Here is a 24762-nt window from a genome sequence, read left to right as displayed (position 1 = left end):
ACAGACACGGGGAGAACATGCAGACTCCACACAGAAAGGACCCAGACCGCCCCACCTGGGGATCAAACCCAGGACCTTATTGCTCTGACAGTGCTACCCACTGAGCCACCGTGCTGCCCTTCTTTCCTGATGAAGGTGGTTTCTTTTATAATGACAATATGCACAGGACACATGTTTTCACAAGCATGAAAATGGTATAAATTATATGCTTAGTCACTCAGTCTTATCCTCAAAGGGCTGGTGTGCTTGCAAGTTTTTCCTGCAAACTAGGTAAAAGTTAAAGTTGATAGAACCACGTTCATGCTTGGCTAGTTCACAAACCTGCATGAGAGATTAATTCAGAGTAGAATCTGTGGGTAGATATTGGAGTGTTAAAGAGTGCTCTCCATCATAGTAAATGTTTTAGCATCAAATAAATATAGAAGCACATAATGTATGTATTGTTATAAGAAGTAAATCCAGACACATTACTTTTAAACAACTTCCAAAACCTTTAATAGGGATGCTTAACTGCAAAGCCAAAACACACATTTACACAAACTACACAAAGCCTGTCCTGTACATTGCCCTATTATTGCACATTTGCATATTTGTCATTCAGTAAATTCAGTCTGTTACCTCAGAAGCAAACAAGCTTATCCATCCAATAGCAAAATAATAGTGTGCTCATATTCGCTTCTTCTCCATAAATAAAATATCTTCATTGGCTCAGCTTTGAGAAACAATTCTGCAGCTAATTCTACATGAACACCTTGCCAGAGCAAAGTCTGTACTGTAAACAGACTTTATATCCCTTAATACACAAAGTGAGTGGGTGTTAACGCCTCCTGGCAAAAGACCTGGTGAGTGATCAGCTGCAAGTGTGAGAACAAGGCACTGGTGAGGAAAAGCTTGCCTCCTTTTTAGCAGTGTTTCAGTACAAGGTCTGGCCAATTCTGACTAATATTAGCCCCTGTTAGGTCCTTAATCTGACAGCTGATTGTCATTGGAAATGTGATGTCTCATTAAAAAAAACGAGAGTTTTATCAGTTCATGCTGGTGGGGTCAGCTGATCGAGAAGTTCCAAATAGAGCACGACACGCTGGATCAGGGGGGAATTCTTTTCCGCTCGCAACAGTCTAGAGTACACCTGCTTATAGACCTTCACCTGCTCCTCCTCTTTACTGCTGTTTACACACAGAGAATGAGAGAGACAGTATTACAGATTAGGAAAGTATTACAGATTTCTCTACTACTGGGTACTAGTTTTATCTATCCATATTAAAATATACAGTGGGGGAAATAAGTATTTGATCCCCTGCTGATTTTGTAAGTTTACCCCCTTACAAAGACTTGAACAGTCTATAATTTTTATGGAAGGTTTATTTTAACAGAGAGAGACAGAATATCAACAAAAAAGTCCAGAAAAAAAAACATTAAATAAAAGTTATAAATTAATTTGTATTTAATTAAGGGAAATAAGTATTTGATCCCCTACCAACCAGCAAGAATTCTGACCCCCACAGATCGGTTATGTGCCCATGAGGCACACAAATTAGTCCTGTCCCTGTATAAAAGACTCCTGTCACAGAATCAGTTTCTTCCATTCAAATCTCTCGACCACCATGGGCAAGACCAAAGAGCTATCAAAGGACGTCAGGGACAAGATTGTAGACCTGCACAAGGCTGGAATGGGCTACAAGACCATCAGCAAGAAGCTTGGTGAGAAAGTGACCACTGTTGGTGCGATAATTCGAAAATGGAAGAAATACAATATCACAGTCAATCACCCTCACTCTGGAGCTCCATGCAAGATCTCACCTGGTGGGGTAAGAATGATTCTGAGAAAGGTGAGGTCAGTCCAGAATTACACGGGAGGAGCTTATCAATGATCTCAAGGGAGCTGGGAGCACAGTCACCAAGAAAACCATTAGTAACACACTTCGCCGTAATGGATTGAGATCATGCAGTGCCCGCAAAGTCCCTTTGCTCGAGAAGGCTCATGTACAGGCCCGTCTGAAGTTTGCCAATGAACACCTGAATGATTCAGAGAAAGCTTGGGAGAATGTGATATGGTCAGATGAGACCAAAATTGAGCTCTTTGGCATCAACTCCACTCGCCGTGTTTGGAGGCAAAGAAATGCCCGATGGGGATGGTGTTCTTGGGGTCATATCCAGCATTTCTCTGCTCCCAGCTCCCTTGAGATCATTGACAAGCTCCTCCCGTGTAATTCTGGACTGACCTCACCTTTCTCAGAATCATTCTTACCCCACCAGGTGAGATCTTGCATGGAGCTCCAGAGTGAGGGTGATTGACTGTGATCTTGTATTTCTTCCATTTTCAAATTATCGCACCAACAGTGATCTCTTTCTCACCAAGCTTCTTGCTGATGGTCTTGTAGCCCATTCCAGCCTTGTGCAGGTCTACAATCTTGTCCCTGACGTCCTTTGATTTTTTGTTGATATTCTGTCTCTCTCTGTTAAAATAAACCTTCCATAAAAATTATAGACTGTTCAAGTCTTTGTAAGGGGGTAAACTTACAAAATCAGCAGGGGATCAAATACTTTTTCCCCCCACTGTATAGTGAAAAGAAAACAACTACTGCATAAGTATCCACCTTAAATTTACGAATTAAATGTTTGATTTTGTACTTACGAACAAGAACAAAAGGTGTATATTTAAGTACACCAAACAAGACTGTGTTAAAATAAGTACATAGGAGGGTAAATTACTCAGACACTATATTAAAAATTCAATAACATAAAGGTAAAGATAACTTCCAGATGTTAAAGTTCATTTAATAAATACCAATTATGGTCAAAGGAGCTTCCTGGCTCCTGATTTTAATCCTATTCAAAATTCATGGGGGATTTAAAAATTGTGAGGTCAACAGAAAGTCACTCATAACCTCGGGGACTTGAAAATGACATTTCCTTTGTAACAGGGTATTCATTTCTATAATTAGTGGTCTGAACAGTCCCCCACCAATTTAGATTTTAAACATATTTGTTAATACTTCACTTGTTCTTCAGTTGTTCACTTATTATTCCCTGATATACAGTGGGGTCAAAAAGTATTTAGCCAGCCACTGATTGTGCAGGTTCTCCTACTTAGAAAGATGAGAGAGGTCTGTAATTTTCATCATAGGTACACTTCAACTATGAGAGACAAAATGAGAAAAAAAAAAATCCAGGAAATCACATTGTAGGATTTTTAAAGAATTTATTTGTAAATTATGGTGGAAAATAAGTATTTGGTCAATAACAAACAAGCAAGATTTCTGGCTCTCACAGACCTGTAACTTCTTCTTTAAGAAGCTCTTCTGTCCTCCACTCGTTACCTGTATTAATGGCACCTGTTTGACCTCGTTATCTGTATAAAAGACACCTGTCCACAGCCTCAAACAGTCAGACTCCAAACTCAACCATGGCCAAGACCAAAGAGCTGTCGAAGGACACCAGGAAGAAAATTGTAGACCTGCACCAGGCTGGGAAGAGTGAATCTACAATAGGCAAGCAGGTTGGTGTGAATAAATCAACTGTGGGAACAATTGTAAGAAAATGGAAGACATACAAGACCATTGATAATCTCCCTTGGGGTCAAGATCTCATCCCGTGGGGTCAAAATGATCATGAGAACGGTGAGCAAAAATCCCAGAACTACACGGAGGGACCTGATGAATGACCTGCAGAGAGCTGGGACCAAAGTAACAAAGGCTACCATCAGTATACACACTACGCCGAGAGGGACTCAAATCCTGCAGTGCCAGGCGTGTCCCCCTGCTTAAGCCAGTACATGTCCAGGCCCGTCTGATGTTTGCCAGAGAGCATATGGATGATCCAGAAGAGGATTGGGAGAATATCATGTGGTCAGATGAAACCAAAATTGAACTTTTTGGTAAAAACTCAACTCGTCGTGTTTGGAGGAAGAAGAAAAACCCAAGAACACCATACCTACTGTGAAGCATGGGGGTGGAAACATCATGCTTTGGGGCTGTTTTTCTGCAAAGGGGACAGGACGACTGATCCGTGTTAAGGGAAGAATGAACGGGGCCATGTATCATGAGATTTTAAGCCAAAACTTCCTTCCATCAGTGAGAGCATTGAAGATGGAACGTGGCTGGATCTTCCAGCATGACAATGATCCCAAACACACCGCTCGGGCAACGAAGGAGTGGCTCCGTAAAAAGCATTTCAAGGTCCTGGAGTGGCCTAGCCAGTCTCCAGACCTCAACCCCATAGAAAATTTGTGGAGTCCGTGTTGCCCAGCGACAGCCCCAAAACATCACTGCTCTAGAGGAGATCTGCATGGAGGAATGGGCCAAAATACCAGCTACAGTGTGTGCAAACCTGGTGAAGACTTACAGGAAACGTTTGACCTCTGTCATTGCCAACAAAGGTTATGTTACAAAGTATTGAGTTGAACTTTTGTTATTGACCAAATACTTATTTTCCACCATAATTTACAAATAAATTCTTTAAAAATCCTACAATGTGATTTCCTGGATTTTTTTTTCTCATTTTGTCTCTCATAGTTGAAGTGTACCTATGATGAAAATTACAGACCTCTCTCATCTTTCTAAGTAGGAGAACCTGCACAATCAGTGGCTGACTAAATACTTTTTGGCCCCACTGTATATTTGAATAGTGTGGATCTAATTGGAACATATATTTTTCTCTCCCTCACCTGGGTTTGCGTTTGCTGGTGGTGCCGAGTTTAATCAGTTGCAGCAGAAGGAAGGAAACGCTGGGCTCAAAAACACCGATCAGCTTGACCACCTCTTGTGTGTTCAGCTCTGGTGAGGTGGAGCTATCTAAGGCCTCTGAGGTCTCATCAGGCTTTTCTTCTGATGCTGCTGCCTAGAGGCACAAAACGTTTATGTAATAATAATAATCATAGTTCTTAATCTTAGAGCTTATTGGCAATTACATTATATACCTGTTTCTCTTACATAAATATAAACAATCATTTTTAATATAAATTATTATTACTTTACTGATTCAAAATGAACACATTCCAAGACACTTTAAAGTCTTACACTAGTGAGTAAAATGTTGTTATTTGAATACTAGTATTACTGGTAAGAACCACTGTACCTCATGTTGCTGTTGTTCCAGCAGCTCCTTGTATATAAGGTTAAAGGCATGACGAGTCTCACACATGATTTCTAGAGCTCCTGTCAGGGTCTTCAATTTCACTGCATTACTGCTCTGGCCTGAAATATACCAACACACCGATCAGCATTATTAAATATGATCTAATTTTACATAAACCTAGGTCATGTATGAATAATGTGAATATGAATTTACAATACAGTTTTCTCCTATATATATTATTATATTACATTAACACTTCATATTATATAATATTACTCTTAACATATATTATTGTGTGTTTGATGTCATTGTTGTACATCAATATAACATTGCATATAGTTTTGTGGACAGCCAGCAGTGCAGTAAATTGAATCTTGTTGCTGCAAAGCTTCCTGTAGACCTGGGTTTAAGCCATGCCTCAAGTTATAAGACACAAAAGAGGTGTTCAGATAGATAAACGGACAGACAGACAGATAATATACTGCTGCAACCCAGTAGCATGATGTTGCAGAATATTATGACAGTCTGGGTTGGAAACTCAGTTGTGCCACAGATAATTTGCTGTGTCTAAATAAAGAAAAGCAGAATAAGAGATTGCTTTATTGCTGATGTAACAGCAACAGCTGCTGCCTGGTGAAAGTGCATGCATAAGTGTTATTTCACAGTACAGTAGGTTATTAAATGCGTAATTACACAGGTCTAAGTGTCCTTTTGCAGTCCAAGGTCATAATGACATGCTGCTAGTTAGGTTTTTGTCTTCTGCTTTGTCATAATAACTCACGAGTAACTATATTTGCTACTGCTTATTAAAAATGAATAGGATACATTAAAAAAAGAATAATAATTTAAATTACCATACTTAATTCACATTTATTGTAAATGTATTATAAACTTTACCCAACAATCTGACCTCATCAAGTTGGACTTGAGCAAATAAGGGAGAGATTAGTGCATAAGACTGACCTGCCATAGTAAACTCAGCAAAGGCTACTCGCTCCAGCAGTGTGCGCAGCAGCTCACATGGAGCATCACTGAGACTAAGAAACAAACGCACTGCTTTGGAATAATGAAGTTCCGCTAGTGACTTGTGCTGCTTCCGTACACTTTCATCACCCACCTTAAACATACACAAACAAGCGTAGAAATAAATGCAATAGAAGTTTGTATCTAATAGGCATGTTAATATGAATGACTATTACAATCTTTATCTACAAGCACAACATTGTTAAAATGAACAAATGTTCAAATCTCTGAATGTCCTGGAGTGGCCCAGACAAACCCCCAGACTTAAGCCCCATCAAACATCTGTGGGGACCTGTTAATGGTAGTTTTACATATACTCACAATCTAATTTTTATTTTTAAAAAACCTTAATAACAATTAAGTTTAAGGTCATTAAGTGTAGATGTATTTGGACACCACTCCTTCTTATTGAGTGGAGAGGACCCATTCCTGTTTCAGCATGATTTTGCACAGAGCAAGGTCCAAAGATTGTATTCAAGTCAAAATTAACCCGTACAACATCCTGATATCTGCAATATTAGCAGATGATAAGTGTGTGCACCTGGTTACGGTAGCAACTGTGGTACATAGATGCCAGCCTGTGGTGGATGGTAGCTGCTCTGTACTGGTAGAGCGGCTGGCGAGCTGACTCTGTCTGAAGGTCACAATATCGCAGAGACTTCATCATGGCCTCTGTCACCTCCCTTTCAACCTGAAACAAACAAACACAATGTTGTATACAAAACCTGTTGTAAAGAAACTATACAATTTAATGTATCGTCACCTTCCTAAAATAATGGCCTAAGTCATTTTTGGACCAAAATGATATTTTTGCCTAAATCACCTCCTCACCATGCTGTCCACCTCTGGTAAAATCGCCTATGTCCTTAGTTTAACAGATCATGTGATTCTACCCCTGTAATAAAATGGCCTATGTCAAGAGTGTGACTTGGGCAATTTTATTTTGCCTAAGTCAAAAGACAATATGACTTAGGCAATTTTAGATGCTTTTTTAAAATGGCAGCTGCTCTAAACAGAACAAAACTCTACCCAGCCCATGAAGTTATTTCCATTGTGTTCAGTTTTTTGTGTTTCCTGAAAAACCTGAAAAACCTGAAAAAATTACTTAGGCCATTATTTTAGGAAGGTGACGGTATGATTGTAGGTACAATGCTGTGTGATTTTACCTGCTCCTGTGCTTTGCGTGACAGTGGGGCGTAATCCTGTAATAGTGTAGCCAGGGTAAAGTACGTGGTGGAAAGCTCCCAGTTCACTGAATCCCACACTGCTGCATGACTCTCTCTACTGCCCAAACTTTTCATGGCCCTTTGATAGTAATCCACTGCCTAAACAGGGAGACAGATGAGGACAAGTTCAGGCAGAAGATCCTGTTCGATAAAATTTCAAGGTCTAGTTAGTCTGACACTATATTGGACATCCTCAGTGTATGTGCAGCGAAGTAAGCTTGCAAATCCAGCGGCAGATTCCTACATGAAATCAAATCAAACACGGACACGGATGACCAAAGCAAAAAGCAGCAATAAGTGAAACCCCATCCAGACTTCCCTGGAAGTGAGTTATGGCCAATTGTGACTGTAGACCACCTGATCAAAGCGGTGAGCTAGCATTATAGACTCCTGCTCCACCGATGCACATATAAAACCTGTTTTAAACTGTTCCAATTCAACGTTTTAAGTCTCAATTCATTTTAGTGTGTTTTACATAGAATATTTGACACAAACAAAGCTTTGCCTAGTCAAAGCTAGGTACTGATATAGCATTTCAAAAGCATGGTTTTCACTGTTCTGTTTTATGGACAATTAAACATCCAGTGTGTGCACTGCATTTCTGGTTGGGTGCCTGTGCGTGGGAGGAGTGTGAAGGAGTCACATGGAGCTTAGCTTGGCTTTTCATATGCAATACGGCTCAGTGTGGGAACCCAACACTGGAAGCTGTTAAAAAGCGGCTACAGATTGGACACGTGTCGGAGGGGGCATGTGGCGAGCCAGCTCTCCTTGACCAGATCTGAAGTTGCGCAAGCGGCAGCATATTAACAATCAGGAATGGGAAATGAATAGATTACTTATACTTTTCAGATAAGTAACACTGAAACTGAATTGATTTTATTGCAGTTAAACAGGCAAGTCAATTTCTTTTAAATGTTGAAAAAAATGTTATGGTCTAATCCACCTTTTTAAAGTAGGTTACACAGTTAAATAGCACTACAACAGACTGCATTATTGCTGGTTTTGTATGATGTCGGATATACTACCATAATGACCATGTGTAGTGGCACAAAGTATGCATATCTGTTTAAATGAAGTACTATTTTTATGAAGGGTAACCACCACTGGGCAAGTATGAGCTCCATTGTATGACTCCGTACCTTGTTGTAGTACAGAGCTTCCTCAGGTGAGAACTCTCCCCTGCTCTCTTCTTTGGTCATGGTGCAATGGGCCTGTGCACAGATGCGCATCAACCTTCCGATGTTACACAGCAGCAGGGCTTTGTTGACAGAGTCTGAGATAGCCTCGAAGTTCCCCATACCCTTCTCAAAATACGAGAAGCTCTTTTTCCACAGCTCCTGCTCTGCTGTACTAACTGTTCTCCGCGCTGCAGGTACAGAAACAAGCAGCGTTACTATGGTGCAACAGTGAAATCAACGATTTCTTAACAGGTCTGAGGTTCTGATCTGATGTAGAATGTAATTATGAGTGGTGTACTCACTCTCTCCTTTTTCTGTCTGAAGAGCTGCAGCCTGGTTCATGTAGAAGACTCCCAGCTCGTTGCGTATGTTGCCGAGTCGCTTCAAAACCTGTGCTAGCTTCTCAGGGCCCAGATCTTTCAGAGCCTCAGAGGTTAAAAGGTCATGGGCTGCCTCATAACACTTACTGCTGACAAACAATTGGTACTCTGGGTCAGTGGCCAGGTCAGTTGCCATGTTGAAGGCTGGTAGGATAGAAGAATTGATAAGTAAAATGAAAAACCTTAATTTAAGTCATATCCTAAAAAATACAAATATTCAAAAGACAAAAAGTTTAAAACAAAGGACAAATAATATTCTTAACATCTGCCATTCAGAGGGCGCTCAGGTAGGGTGGCACCTAGCTAGCCCACCACCGCAGAGATTTTGAGCTTTTGAATTCAAATACAGATGGTGCTTTCAACCTGGATGGGTGCCTAAACAGGCTAATACAGGAGCATGTGACAGTCTCAGCACCAACAATGGCAATAATGAAATATGTAGGCAGTTGGGAGAAGGCACACTTCAAATTCAAGAGACCTGGAGCAGTCAGCAAATGAAGAGTGGTCCAACATTACAGTAAAGAGAAGCTCACTCATTAGGAAGCTCACTCATTCAGGGTGTCAATAATTTGTTGCCCTTTTCTGGAGTTCTGTGTGAAAGGTTTTGACTTTTTTACCCTCATTTTGTGTGTTCCAATGCAAACAAAATAAGTAAATATGTGAATACCAGAGCATTTGTAAGGCATGTTCTCCTAATTCTCAACTTATTCCTCGCTGCTTAAATTTCTTAATTGATTAAAATAAGGAAAACATTTATTGTTATAAAAATTAAACAGTCCTTATATAACAAGTACAGTAAAAGCTTATGCATTAATGAAATATAAAATATGACTAATGAAGTATATCAGACGTAGTAGATGGAGTTAAAACCTTGGCAGGTGCTCTCACGGTGGAGACAATGAAGGATCTCTTGATCATCTCTGGTCTGGTAGCTGTACTCCTCCAAATAGGCAGCTCTGTTCGAGGCATTCTGTGCCAGCATCAACTGCACATCCCCACACAAAGACAGACAATGACTGTGGAAGAGGAGCACTGTCGGATGCAGTCCACTACTAACAGCACAATAGGCATCTACACACAGGGAGAGAGGAAGAAAAGGATCAGTGTACTGTCAGAAGCTGAAACTCTGAAATTCTGTTTTAGACTTAGAGTAGTTAAAATAATAAAAACATTCTAATTGTACATCTTTAATACTACATTCTTAAGGACTTTAATTCTTGTGCTGGTGTCATTCCGTCTCTCTATTTCTCTCACCATGGCACTGTAGGGCCAGCTTGATGTAACGCAGAGCCCGGCCGTACTTCATCAGGTTGGTGGCTGCCTCCGCCAGCACATAATAAGCTCTTGAGGCCTTTAGGAAAAGCTGCAGCTTCATCTGGTGTTGCCAGGAGCCAGGCAGCATGCCCGAGCGCATGGGAAACTTCAGTCCCTCCCCACAAGGACCCGCTGAGCGGAAGCACAAAGCAGAAAAATGTAATAACATTTCTTATTAGAAATATTACCGAAGAGTGACAGAGACATAGAAACAGAAATAAACATCAAAAGGAATGTTATGTGCTGCAGACCTCTGTCGAGGAGCAAAGCAATTTCTTTCTCCACAGCTCTGGCACCGCTCTCCTCGTACTTCAGAGGGATAGGAGTGCTGGGGTCAGCTGCTGGTAGGTCAGTCTCCTTCTTTATACTGCTGTCCACTCCCTTCAATCCCTACAACACACATAAGAGCCTGGTATTGTAAACTGTACAAACAATGATCAAGTATTTGAGTCATTTGTAAGGAAATCTTGTATTTCTTAAATGGATAGTATTTGTTAAGAATTTAAATAGTAATTGTTTTTTTTTTGTTATTAAACATTGCTTTTTTGCATTTTTATAGAGAACTTGCATTAGATACTTTCCACTGCACGTACTGCATCGCCATTATAGCCGTTTTATCATTTTACAAGCATGAGAGACCGACTCATTTCTAAATCCATGCCTAAAGCCATATTTGTAGAGTATTCGTTTCTCGGGGTAACATCTGGTTGCCATTACTGACTAAGAACTGGGCTGTAATAAAATGATGGCAGAATGTGAATTTCTGATAGGCTGTCCTTCCTACAAACCAGGGTGTGTGTAGCAAACATTAACTGATCATGATCGTGAGCCGACCTGGCAAAGCATCCACACAAACACAATTAGCCACGTTTGATGGAGGGAAGGTCGGACAGGGTGTCATACCGCTGCCGCTAGGCTATGCAATCTTTGGGATTAGTCTGGGTGCCTGTGGGAGTTTTGGGGTGGGTGGGGGTTGTTAGAATTGAAAAGGGAGTCACATGGAGCCTACATAATCTATGTCAGATGGAATGCCTTTATTTGTTATATGTACATATACACATGTACAGTATAATGAAATTCTTCATTCCCATTAATGGCTGCATGGCAGTGCCAGGATTCAACCACACAACCTGCTACCACTGTCCCTAGCTCAGCTCTCTATATGCAATATGGCTATGTGTGGGAACCAAACACCAGAAGGTGATAAAAAGTGCCTGCCGCTTGCCAGAGGGTCACATGATGGTCTACAGCACCCCATGGCCAGAACAGAGTGCAAACAGCAGCAGTGTTACAATCCGAAATTGGAAATGACTAGAACCGGTGATCTTCTGATTACTTGTCCAGCACCTTAACAACTGGGCTACAACTGTCCCTGGTACTCAGATGGAATCACCTCACTCTTCATGTAGAACTAATTAAATCTGAGCAAGGTGTAAGCCAGTACTTTTATCACTAGCCATATGAAGGACGGCTTTTCATATTCTTAGTGTGTTTACCTGCTGGATGTTTCTTTTAATGAGCAAAGTTTATAGCCAATAAACTTATATATCTAATTTCAAATAACTGTGGACCATGTGTGTTCTTACCTTAAGCACATAGCAAAGAACAAGTCTACATTTCTCTTCTTTGTCTTGGGGCACAGGAAATGAACAGTTGGGCTGGATGAGGAACACAAACAGAAATTTATAGAGTATAATATGCAAATGCCAATTTCTGATACATTAAAATTCACTTAGCTAATTAGACATAGGATTAAAAATGACTCATTATTTGTGTTTATGTTTGAAGCAAATAACATGAAATGCCTGAAAAATTAAATAAAGGACATAGCAGACATACTCTAATGATGTGGGTGGACTTGTACTTTTCAGGAACAGACAGCTCCTCCACAGATTTTATAACAGCCACAGCCTTACAGTCCACCGATGGCTCAGACGACATACTGTACGAGCAGCTGTCTTCATCTTCATCCACCTCTTCGTCCTCATCCTCACTATAGCTATCCTCGGAGCCGCCGCTGCGTAGAGACTCCCCGCTGCCCTCCTCCTCGCTCGAGTCATTCAGCTGGAAAAGCTCGGACAACATGTAGTGAGCTGAGGCGATTATCTGAACAAGCAGACAGAAAAGAACATGATCAGCTGCTTTGTAATCAGAAATGATCCAACCAGAACGGCTGTACTGTCAGAGGGACAGAGTGCGCACCTGAGTGTGCTTCTCTTCATCTAGCAGTTTAACACAGTTGAGTAGCAGAGTTCTGATGGTCCCATAATGCTTCCTGTTTTGAGTCTTTTTCAGCATCATATTGCTGGCCACCCTGGAATTAGGAGCACAGTGGTTCGGTTTACATCACCCATGCACACAGTAAAATTATTTGTGACTCATTAAAAATACCACACTATAGATTGCACTGTGGTTAAGAGTATTTTAGATGCAGTACAAACTTGTAGAGTAGCACCGCCACAGGTAGAGTGAAAGGGTTTTGGCATTTCTCTTCAGGTGCCTCTTCACAGAGAGTAGTCAAGTCATACAGCTTTACAATGTCACTTCCACTGGCTGGAAGAAAAACAAATCACTGTTAGACAACTAATTCAGCAAAAAATCTTCCTCCTGTTAACTATATACTTATAATACTGAGAAAAGCCAAAAAGTATAAGTAAATACTGAAATGTAAGGCAGTGGTTCCAATAAAACACATGATGAGCATTATCAGGAGCTACATTTTCAGCTGCTCCTGTATAGACATAAGGGGTTGTCACAGCAGATCTGGTCCATATCTGGTCCACATACCACAATTTCAGACGCAACCCACCTATGTTTCCGAGCCTGGGACTGGCAGTAAGCACAATAAGCTGTTTCAGTCACCTTCATAAACACTAGCAAATGATGTTCGTGCAGACATCTCACCGACCGATAGCACCACTGAGATTCAAACCCCAGGTCTCAATGATAGTTGGTGGGTGTATTGTACTGCTGCATCACACGAGCACCCTTCAGAAGCTACAGTGATTATTATAATACATACTGGGTGTGTCCCAAACCACATACTATTTAAGTTCACAGACTGTATAAATAATAACAAATATTTCACATCCAGTAAATGTGTGTTAAATGTTCCTTTGGTTTTAAACAGGAATACATGCTATTTAAGCCTCTGTGTGACTATCAGCTATAGCACTTTTCTTTTATGTGGATAGACTCTAAAAGATTTAACGTATGATTGTAAAATGTGTGCCTTAAGAAAATCTTGCCTGATGACATAATGGTTTGGCTTTGTAAAAGATTCCTAAGCAAGCGGAGGCATGGAAACTGGGTAGGAGGGTTCATACTACCATACACAGATTCCACATAGATACATAGGACTGGCATAAAAGAGAAATATCATCATGTCTTTAAACTCACCTTTAAAGAGCCAGTAGGTGTGTCCCTCTTTGGTACAGTTAGACTTAAGAAAAGAGAGAATATTCTGGGCAATGTCCTTCACCACTCGAGTGGAAAATGTTGAATTATCCAGATCAGGAATATCCTCTGTCTTGATCATCTCATATTTCTATAACCAACAAAAGAAGGAGTCAGGTGCAGCAAATGCATTTCATTCTGTATGAACACTTCCAAAAGCAAATGACTAAACAGAGCACTATATTACCTGTACGATTCCATTTACATGGAAACACATAACTAGTTCTGGAACATTACACATCAGATTGTCCAGCCAGTAATCCATACCAGTGAGAATGTTGATTGGTTTGTTGTTGTCCCTAATGACAAAGTTCAAAAAATTATTTTAGGTATGTATCCAACTATATGAGGTAAAATGAAGTTTATATACAGTGTATCACAAAAGTGAGTACACCCCTCACATTTCTGCAAATATTTTATTATATCTTTTCATGGGACAACACTATAGACATGAAACTTGGATATAACTTAGAGTAGTCAGTGTACAGCTTGTATAGCAGTGTAGATTTACTGTCTTCTGAAAATAACTCAACACACAGCCATTAATGTCTAAATGGCTGGCAACATAAGTGAGTACACCCCACAGTGAACATGTCCAAATTGTGCCCAAAGTGTCAATATTTTGTGTGACCACCATTATTATCCAGCACTGCCTTAACCCTCCTGGGCATGGAATTCACCAGAGCTGCACAGGTTGCTACTGGAATCCTCTTCCACGCCTCCATGATGACATCAGGGAGCTGGTGGATGTTAGATACCTTGAACTCCTCCACCTTCCACTTGAGGATGTGCCACAGGTGCTCAATTGGGTTTAGTCCATCACCTTTACCTTCAGCTTCCTCAGCAGTTTTCGAAGGGAGGGGATCATGCTCTGTTTCAGAATGTCGCAGTACATGTTGGAATTCATGTTTCCCTCAATGAACTGCAGCTCCCCAGTGCCAGCAACCCTCATGCAGCCCAAGACCATGATGCTACCACCACCATGCTTGACTGTAGGCAAGATACAGTTGTCTTGGTACTTCTCACCAGGGCGCCGCCACACATGCTGGACACCATCTGAGCCAAACAAGTTTATCTTGGTCTCGTCAGACCACAGGGCATTCCAGTAATCCATGTTCTTGGACTGCTTGTCTTCAGCAAACTGTTTGCGGGCTTTCTTGTGCGTCAGCTTCCTTCTGGGATGACGACCATGCAGACCGAGTTGATGCAGTGTGCGGTGTATGGTCTGAGCACTGACAGGCTGACCTCCCACGTCTTCAACCTCTGCAGCAATGCTGGCAGCACTCATGTGTCTATTTTTTAAAGCCAACCTCTGGATATGACGCCAAACACGTGGACTCAACTTTTTTGGTCGACCCTGGCGAAGCCTGTTCCGAGTGGAACCTGTCCTGGAAAACCGCTGTATGACCTTGGCCACCATGCTGTAGCTCAGTTTCAGGGTGTTAGCAATCTTCTTATAGCCCAGGCCATCTTTGTGGAAAGCAACAATTCTATTTCTCACATCCTCAGAGAGTTCTTTGCCATGAGGTACCATGTTGAATATCCAGTGGCCAGTATGAGAGAATTGTACCCAAAACACCAAGTTTAACAGCCCTGCTCCCCATTTACACCTGGGACCTTGACACATGACACCAGGGAGGGACAACGACACATTTGGGCACAATTTGGACATGTTCACTGTGGGGTGTACTCACTTATGTTGCCAGCCATTTAGACATTAATGGCTGTGTGGAGTTATTTTCAGAAGACAGTAAATCTACACTGCTATACAAGCTGTACACTGACTACTCTAAGTTATATCCAAGTTTCATGTCTATAGTGTTGTCCCATGAAAAGATATAATGAAATATTTGCAGAAATGTGAGGGGTGTACTCACTTTTGTGATACACTGTACACTCGACAACGGATTATTGCTTTTGAGTTCCATGTTGACATGATAGCATCACAAACTTGCAACTGATTTGTCAGCTGCACATTCATACTAAAAAAACCCATTCTACTACATCCAAAAGCTGTCTTGGATTCAGATCTGGCGATTGGGGAGGCCATCGAAGTGCTCGAACTGTTTTGTAATGAACCAGTCTGAGATAATTATGATATGCTTTGTGATACTTCATTATCATGCTGAAAACATTATAAGATTGTGGCCATAAAGGCATGCACATGGTCAGCAACAAATATACATATAATTACACCCAAAGCACCCCCCCCCCCCCCCCCCCCCCTTTCCACCAGCCTGATCTATTAACACCTTCTGCAACACCATCTGATTTTTCTGATTTTTCCCATCTTTAACTGCCCAGTATTGGTAAGCCCTAGAGTTTTGTTCTTAGCCAAAATAAATGGATTAATGTGCAAGCAGCAATGGAACCCTGTCGACTCTCTCCCTCATGCACAGCAGTCTGTGCCTGTTTGGACACCCGGCTAGGACTCAAACTTGAGCTCGAGATCTTAGTGTGAGATCTAGCACACCCCCACACTTCCATATTTTGTGGTTTGAATGTGAATATTACCTAAAGCTCTTGATTTTATTCACTATGCTACTGACACCGGGCTAATAATTAAATAATAATGCAAGTATTCCTAATAAAGTGAACAGTGAGTGTATATACTATAAGCGGCAACACAAGCACTGAACTAAAATATTAAATACTTTAAAGCACAGTCTACATGATACAGTGTAAATCTGACAGAGACTCTGACCTGAGTCGCAGACTAACTGCTGGGTAACGACCTCCTCCAAAGATGGGCATATTGGATCCCACGAGCATGTGGATGTCCTCAAATGTCCAGAGGATGTTCCGAACAAAGTCATTTTTTAAACCCTGGGACAACAAAATGGAAAGTAGAGCTAATTAATATCAGCACTGTCATAATAATATACAATTAGACAGGGGTAGAAAAAATAGTAGCCAAGGCACCAAGATCTTTTCTGCTAAGTGATTTAGGAGGTTCCTGATATTCATCATTAGTGTTTTTTTTCCCAAATCATCAATTATAATGAGAAAACCCTGCTTTCTACTGGGTACTCCTGATGAACAAATCATTTTTCTTTGATAAAAGATGCTCCAAATTGTTTATGTAGTTCTTGGTGGCTTGAAAAAAGAAGATGATGGAACTTGACAATTTGATTCACTCATGCATAATGCATTTATGATTTGTTCTCCCCTGAAATGAGATAGAGAACGTAATGAAACACAGTTACCTGGCTGTTCTCTCCTTCATTAAAAAGTGTTGGCAGGTTCTGCTCTTTAGGGATGGACGTAACATGGCCGAGAGCATATATATTTTCCATACACTCCTGAGACACAAAAGACAATAACAGAGTGTAAAAAACAAAAACTAAACACACACAAAATAATAATAATATGTAACTCACCTCTTTGGGAATAGTAGACTGTTCTGAATCAGAGGTAGAGCTGTTAAAGGTAGCAGGCCAGGATGGGCCATATTCTTCACCGCAAGCCTCCTCTGCCTCAGCACAGTTATTTGAGCGTGAGGGCACAGGCTCTGCAGCATCATCTCCATTTATACTTGAATACAGGACAGACACCTGATTATCTATGGTCCTTTTTGCTTATTCAATGTTATAATATTGTGCTCATGTCATGAGCTGAAACTCACCTGTAATAAAGGAACTTGGACAGAATGGCTTTCTCATACCAGTGCTCTTTACTCTTCTTCTTCCTTTGCCACTTCTGGTCAATGAGCCGCTGGTAAAACTCTTTAAGCCATGTCCAATCTCCAGTCTGGTGAAAATTAATACAAAATATGAGTCACATAAAAAAAACCTATTGCACGTTGTCTACCTTGGGAAAAATTCTATTAAGTATGTAGTAAAGGCCTGGAGGGTTTTGGATGCACATTCATTCCAGACGATAAAAGACTATACATTTATTTAAATTGAGCCACTGAATAAACATCATTGAAAAATTGACAAACTAGCAAATTGGGAAAAAAACAGAATCAAGTGTTGGGCCTCTGTGAGTCATCAGAACAGATTAAATGCACCTTGGCATTGAATCTACAAGCCATAGAACTGAACTACCATTTTTATACTTATTACACCATGTAGTCATGCTCGTTTCCTGTGGACAGAAGCACTACCGTCCTGGAAGAGACCACACTACCCGAAATAGAAATATTCCATCATATTAATCAGGTGACCAGTTAATACCAGTTTTTTATAATACCAAATTTGTAATGCCAGCAAAATGTGTCTTCACAGCAGAACAGCCAACAAAAGCATATACTAATGGGCTAATGCATTTAGGCATACATGCATCCAGCAACAAAAAAGACTATACCTAATCTGACTATACCACATTTCCAAATCTTATTTTTATTTATTTTTTTTATTTTTTTTAAACAATTGTACAAGCCCAATAAAATAAATATGTAATCACATGAAAATTTTAACCCAAAAATGCTGTGATCACAGTTTTTTGTGAACTTTGTGCATCCTGTATTCTATATTCTTTGCTACAAATACAATAATTCATATTTTCTTTTGGTTTTTCTTAAATAAAAACAAACTGCAACATCACTGGCATGACACCTAAATTAAAAGTTGTAAAGAAGGGCTGTTAAGATATGCACTTCTTGCTTAGCCGGTGTGAATTCTATGTCACAGAACAAGCTCAAAGTGAAAACAAGCTGTGTGCATTACTACAATCATAAATTTTGTCTGCAAAAATACACAACAATTAAGAAAGCAGCTGCATTCACTTACCTGTGATGATCTCATAAACAGCTCCTGAATGTCCAGTTCATCAAGCAGCAGAGTCCTCCCCACCCGATGCACTGCCATGCTGACATGGGACTTACTGTACGGGATCTTCAGAAGTTTTTTTATGTTCTGTCACATACAGAAGAACATTTAATATATCTGCCATTTGGTAAGCAGAATTGCAACTAAAAAAATGCAACTAAATAAAGATAAGTTACCTCTGAATCAGACACCACATCAACGTCATTTCCGATGGAATCAATAAAGTCGTAGGCCATACCAAAGCTAAAAATACAAACATAAGGTACCCAATTAACTAAAAAAAAGACTTTGGGTTAATCTGAATGTTATGAGCCATTGTAGCAGTCATACCTGGAGAAGGGCTTGCTCTTGCTGCTTGAACCAAATACGGTAGTGCCAGCAGAGCCAAGCTGGGCACTCTGTCGTAGCCAGTTAGCGGGTGGTAACTTGAGATCCGTCTTCTCCTGGAGAAGAGCATAGGTGGCAGGTGGAGGTGCTGCCGAATACTTTACCACAGCTCGACTCTTCACTTCATTGTTGCCAAGACATACGACCGCCCCCTAAGCAACAAAGGCATAACGTGTCAGACTCAGCCACACAATCAGTACAGAGACATGCGGTAGGTTATTTAATGGCAGTACAATATGGATGAGCAGTAACATATGTTAGTAGCATGTTATAAATTGAGTGCATGCTAGTGAAAAATGTGAGCCTGTTTAGCACTGCGGTCTTGATCCTTCCCAGTATAAATCTCACACATTAATAAAATGCTTTGTACCACTGTGTAGCAGTACCAGCTTGTTGCATAGGCAGCTAACAGATAATCCTCCTTATTTTTAATAGGGCTGTCTAACCGAAAAAGGGTGCAGTAAAACTAACCCATTAACTTCAAAATCAACAACAATGAATAATCCTAATTGCTGCATGTATATCTGTGATCCAAATCACTTTTATTGTCACGTCACATTAACACAGGTGTGAAAGGTGAGTGAAAATCTTGGGTGCAAAGTCCCTTACAGTTTTAACACACATTAAATACAAAACACACATTTGCTTACATAAATCTTACATAAAACTAGGACCATCTGTTCAATATACACATGTAAAGCTATGAATGTACAGATATACAGCATTAAAGTATAATCTATTGTGAGTCTGTTAATGTTTATTGATAATGTTTAATTTATATAGTGCTTTTTACAATGAACATAGTCTCAAATCAACTTTACAGAATCCAGGACCAACAGACCAAAAATCCAGGATACTTTTAGCAAACCCATAATTAACTAATTGAAACGTACAATGTGTAAAGTTTTTCTTTTATATAATAAGTGTGGAATTCGGATTCAAATTTCAGTGGTGCTATTGGATTAGATATGACTGGCTATGTATTAGGGTTGGCTGAAGCCCTGCAATGGATTAGCAACCTATCCAGGGTATTATTTGCTGGTGAAAATGACCCACTGTGACCCTGATCAGTGGTCGATAATGATGATAATGATAACAAGTGTGTTCTAAAAATTCAGTCACTAATAAACAAGTGCAGAAATTATAAAAATCCTGACACTGCCAATATGCACGTGTGTTTATGAACCTTTATTTAACCTGTAAATGTATTTTCATTTTTTGGTCCTTTTATTGTTTGTGGTTTGTTGTTTGTCCCAGAGCTTTTATCTGAAGTGTACACAGACATAAGTGCTCACACACTGACAGCTTATTCTATGGTTGGTTGCTAACAGATCAGTAAATTATAGGTGATAGAGTTACAGTAGTGATGGTTACCTGTTGTGTATCTTCCCTGGCAGTGCTGTCACACTCCATGTCTTCATGTTTGCGCTGTGGATACATAGGTGGGTCCTCCTGATCTGCACTGCTCATCTTTACCAACACAGCAGTATTTCTGCAACTCTCAGCCATACAAAATCTTCCATCGAGTGAGACTAGAGAATCAGCTGGGATTCAGGTACTGAAGAACATGTTTACACACCACACTGACTGTACTGTACTGTACTGAGCTGAGCTACTGTAGGATTTAGTTCAGGCTACACTAGCACTCTGGCTATATCAGCCAATAATACATGTCATTCTGTTTGCAAGAGGCATTTGTGAGTTTTATTATCAATACTAAATGTATCTAAGATAAATATAAAGACTGAAAATAATGCAGAATTGTTCGCAATGTTCTGTTACCTGTTCTTATAAAAAGTTGCAAAATGTTGTCACTCTGCACTCAGTACTCAGCACTCCACCATCTGTACCTCTACTCACGCTGCTGCAGCCGGAAGTGCATGTGACGTCAGATATAAGTTCTGGAAAAATAAAAGCTCTTTCTAGAACGTACTTGTTATTTAATCTTTTAACTTAAATAAATGTTTGTACACATCCATTTATACACATTATACAGTAAACGACAAGAAAATGTTCAACAATTTTTGTTTTTCTTTAATATGGCTTCGGCAACTATTTTCACTTTAAATGCACACACGTTTTTTGATTTTGTACCTAAACAAATATGAAAATAATATACAGCGGTACCTTGAAACTCAGCGTCAATTGGTTCTGGGATGAGTTTCAAGGTATTTTTTCCCATAAGGATGTATGGGAAACATGTTAATGCGTTCCATGGTCCCGTGGACTTGCATATATTTTAGGCATATGTAAAATAATGTGGTTGTTTTTGACACTTATACACTGAAAATAACACTTAATATAATATAAAAACACTGAAATAAAAGCTGATTCCTACGATTTCTCAGAACCCCGAGCTGTAACACAAGTTTTTTTTAATTATATTTTCTTTATGCATTTTCTCCCCTTTTCTCCCCTTTTTAGATTCAAGAGTTTTATTGTCATGTGCACAGAAGAACCAGCAGTTACACTGTACAATGAAATTCTTACTTTGTTCCTCTTCCAAACATCAATAAGTATTATACATTAAACTAACAGAATAAAAAACTTAGTATAAAACCTTTTAAAAAAATATATAAATTTGAACTATAAAAAAAGTTTTATATACAGAGGAATAAAAATAGAAATAAACTAAGGCAGTAAAAAAGGCACATAGCAGCAGTCATATAGGTGCAGAAATTATGCAGTGTTTGAAAATACAGCAGCAGTTATTTTAGGGTGCAAATTGTGCAACATTATGTGCAAGTAGCAATGTTCATGAGGTAGGTTGTGTATGTGACAGTCCATGTTTGTTCACAAGCCTGACTGCCTGTGGGTAAAAACTGTTGGTCAGTCTTGTTGTTCTGGCCTTTAGGCTTCTAAAACGTTTGCCTGATGGCAGAAGAGTGAAGAGGTAGTTTTGGGTGTGTGTGTGTCCAATTGTGTCCAATTGCCCCATTGCGTCATGCTTCCTCTCCACCAATGCCAATCCCTGCTCTGATTGAGCAGAACGAGGCTAACCCACTCCCCCTCCGACACGTGGGCAGCATGCCGTATTCATCTTATCACCTACACTTTGACGAGTGCAGTGCAGCCTAGCTGCGTGTACTGAGGGACAAACCCTAAGAGCACTCTTTTCTCATCTCTGTGCAGGCGCCATCAATCAGCCCTATCCGGCTTAGGCCCGCCCATATGAACAACAGGCCAATCGTTGTTGTTGTGGCCGCTCAGCCTCAGCCGGCAAGGCAGAGCTGAGATTCGATACGATGTATTCGAGATCCCAGCTCTGGTTCCAGTAACACAACAGTGAGGCAGTGAGGAAAATCCAGCTAAACGCAGATACATGTGGATGGATGCTTTCAAAGTGATTTTGACGGTTATTCCACACAAACGCAGATTCGTCTCATATCCACACTTTGATGACGCACCGCTCAAGCCGAGTGCTGAACAAAGGAACTGTTCATTGTTAATTTGAAATTAAATAAATAATTTTTTTTTAAACAAATTGAACACATTGAGTTTAAAGGAAAGGTTGAGTTTAAGGGTACACATTTCTTGACAAAGGACGTTGAGTTTCAAAGATTTTGAGATTAGGGGACGTTGAGTTACAAGGTACCACTGTATATAAATATTTATAAATAAACGAATATATACATATACAGTTATATAAATATACAATTATTTATAAATAAACATTTTTTAATTTTGAGGAAACTAATTTATACAGTATTCATATTATATGTAAATGTACTTAAAACAACGCTCTATATATTAATGCTGCACATTAAAAATCAGAATTATGATTACTAACACTACTACTACTACTACCAATAATAATAATAATAATGATAATAATAATAATGATGATGATGATGATAATGATGATGATGATGATGATGATGATGATAATAATAATAATAATAATACTATTAAACAGTTACAGTACTGTTGTACTGTAATGAATGATATTCTCAAGTAGTAAATATCTTGTATGCTGTTGTCATGGTTACAAAAATCCACAAGAGAATACATTTTCTGTGTAACTTCTGGTCTAAATCATATTAACTAAATAATCTTTATTTAGCAGAGAACATGACTAAAGGAGGCAAAAGATATGCAAACATGGAGCAAGATGGCAGATGGGTAAGGCCTTTTATATTCATTATTAATGTAATGTAAAATATAACACAATAGGCAAAATGATATGTGTTAAATTATATTACAATTTTCTTCCATAAGTAAAGGGGATAAGGTTTGTTTTGCAGAGTGTTATTCTCTTCAGGCCATTAGAAGAAGCTTATGTCACAAAGATGTGATAGGTTTTGCCTTTCTGAGCTCTGTTCATGTTTTTTTTTATTAAGACAACTTTTCTGGCATTAAGTGGCACACCAGTCTATCACGCCAAGGCCATTTCTGAGAGAGGTGGATGGGAATTCTATTTTTTAATATACTATAATATTATAATAAAATATGATATACAACTTGAGTATTATTGGTTTGTTTTGTTTTTAGTTTGCCCATGTGGGTATGCAGCATGGTGAGAGAACGCGAGAAGCATGTACCAGTACAGGAGCCATGCTGGCCCAAAGTGCACCCCAACACACTCTACAAGGAGAGAGATATCCCAAAGTCTTCATCAACCCTGAACAGGTTAATAATTTTGTGACAGCCCAGGCCATTTACACATAGTAGTAGTAGTAGTAGTTTCCAAATGGGAGTGTAGTCACAGTATAGTGATTGTAAGATGATGTTGTTGAATACAGTAGAAATTATAGATTTTAAATTATTATTTCTTATTTATTTTTATCAGTGCAGTAAAATCTCACTGTTTTTTGTCTTTCAGAAAAATATGGGGAGGAGTTATACATTTTCAGTGCATAATAACCGAGCTACACTGCAGGATGATATAGATGCATATACTAATGTGAGTTTTTTTTTGGCCTTGTTAAACAACAAATCTAAATAATAGAAGCACAGTGGCAAAACTGGTAGTGTAGATGCATCATAGCAGTGTTTTGAAGACCTAGGTTTGGGCCTCTCCTCTGGTCAACTGGGTTTTCTCCAGGTACGTTGGTTTCCTCTTACCTCACAGAAGCATGCCAGTAGGTGGCCTGGCTTCTCAAAATAACCTCTAGGTGTGTGTTAGTAAAGGGATGTATGAGTGAGTAATTCTTTACAATGAACTGCTGTTCTGTCAAGGGTATTTTTTGTCATCAGGATACAGTGGGTGTTGAAGGTGTATGAATAACCTAATATAAACTGGAGGTTAACTGTTTTAACAATGTTTAAATCATTTTAACAAGAATGTGTATGTGGGATTATGGCAGTGATAGCTCAGTGGTTAAGGTACTGGACTAGTAAACAGAAGGTTGCTGGTTCAAGCCCCGCTACCACCAAGTTGCCACTGTTGGGTCCCTGAGCAAGACCCTTAACCCTTAATTGCTCATCGTGTTCAGCTCATTGTGTAAGTCACTTTGGATAAAAGCATCTGCTAAATGCTGAAAATGTAAATGTAAATTATGCTGTTTGTGTGTGTATAGAGTTTGGGTCGTAGGAAATGTTTGGATGACCGCCGGCAGCATAACTCTCATTTCGTCCTCTGTCATGATGACAACATGAGTGCAGTGGAAATGAGAAGAATGAATCATTCTGCTCATCAGACTGACCATACTCCTAAGCTAAACACAGAGAGCACCAGTGGCACACACAGCCGTCGTTTTCCCAAGAACCATAAGGAACGATCACAGCAGGCTGCTTTCGACCACACTGGAGAGTGCTTTATGTGGTTTGGAAGGAATAATTTGGACCATAACGTACAGGCAGCTTCCAACAATTCCTCATTCTTATAACTTACCAACTTGTAACAGTCACAAATAAGCACATTAAAGCTACCATGTGATTTGTGAGTTTGTTCTGCTGAAATGCTTGTTTTGGAGTAGTTCTACAGTACTTTGCTGACATATAGAATATT

At 39.7% G+C, this 24762-nt stretch overlaps 2 protein-coding genes across 3 annotated transcripts; one reads left to right on the top strand and one right to left on the bottom strand.

The window, feature by feature from the left end:
* Window positions 1–467: 467 nt before the first annotated feature.
* Window positions 468–20667, bottom strand: edrf1 (erythroid differentiation regulatory factor 1). Its single transcript, XM_063007560.1, has 26 exons — window positions 20595–20667; window positions 20187–20370; window positions 18756–18964; window positions 18602–18668; window positions 18387–18512; window positions 17279–17403; window positions 17034–17187; window positions 16860–16955; window positions 16358–16479; window positions 13841–13952; window positions 13597–13744; window positions 12639–12750; window positions 12400–12511; window positions 12037–12303; window positions 11784–11855; window positions 10449–10587; window positions 10138–10329; window positions 9754–9954; window positions 8806–9027; window positions 8465–8691; window positions 7266–7424; window positions 6641–6790; window positions 6040–6193; window positions 5077–5195; window positions 4667–4839; window positions 468–1166 (listed from the first exon to the last, which is right to left on the bottom strand). The coding sequence occupies exons 2-26, from the start codon at window positions 20319–20321 to the stop codon at window positions 1031–1033; spliced, it is 3729 nt and encodes a 1242-aa protein (XP_062863630.1). The 5' UTR covers window positions 20322–20370; window positions 20595–20667; the 3' UTR covers window positions 468–1030.
* On the top strand, window positions 20352–24697 carry tex36 (testis expressed 36). Of its 2 annotated transcripts, none has more exons than XM_063007561.1 (5): window positions 20352–20367; window positions 22876–22934; window positions 23304–23441; window positions 23635–23715; window positions 24332–24697. In XM_063007561.1, exons 2-5 carry the CDS (start codon window positions 22884–22886, stop codon window positions 24638–24640), a joined length of 579 nt encoding a protein of 192 aa, XP_062863631.1. In that variant the 5' UTR covers window positions 20352–20367; window positions 22876–22883; the 3' UTR covers window positions 24641–24697. The 2 variants fall into 2 exon arrangements, with proteins under 2 accessions (XP_062863631.1, XP_062863632.1); XM_063007562.1 differs by lacking the exon at window positions 20352–20367 and adding an exon at window positions 23153–23213 and having other exon boundaries at window positions 22867–22934.
* Window positions 24698–24762: the final 65 nt, after the last annotated feature.

This window comes from Trichomycterus rosablanca, chromosome 13 (assembly GCF_030014385.1).
Source record: "Trichomycterus rosablanca isolate fTriRos1 chromosome 13, fTriRos1.hap1, whole genome shotgun sequence".
NCBI lineage: Eukaryota > Metazoa > Chordata > Actinopteri > Siluriformes > Trichomycteridae > Trichomycterus > Trichomycterus rosablanca.
The sequence above is the reverse complement of the archived record's forward strand: the minus strand, read 5'-3'. Positions and strand labels throughout refer to the sequence as shown.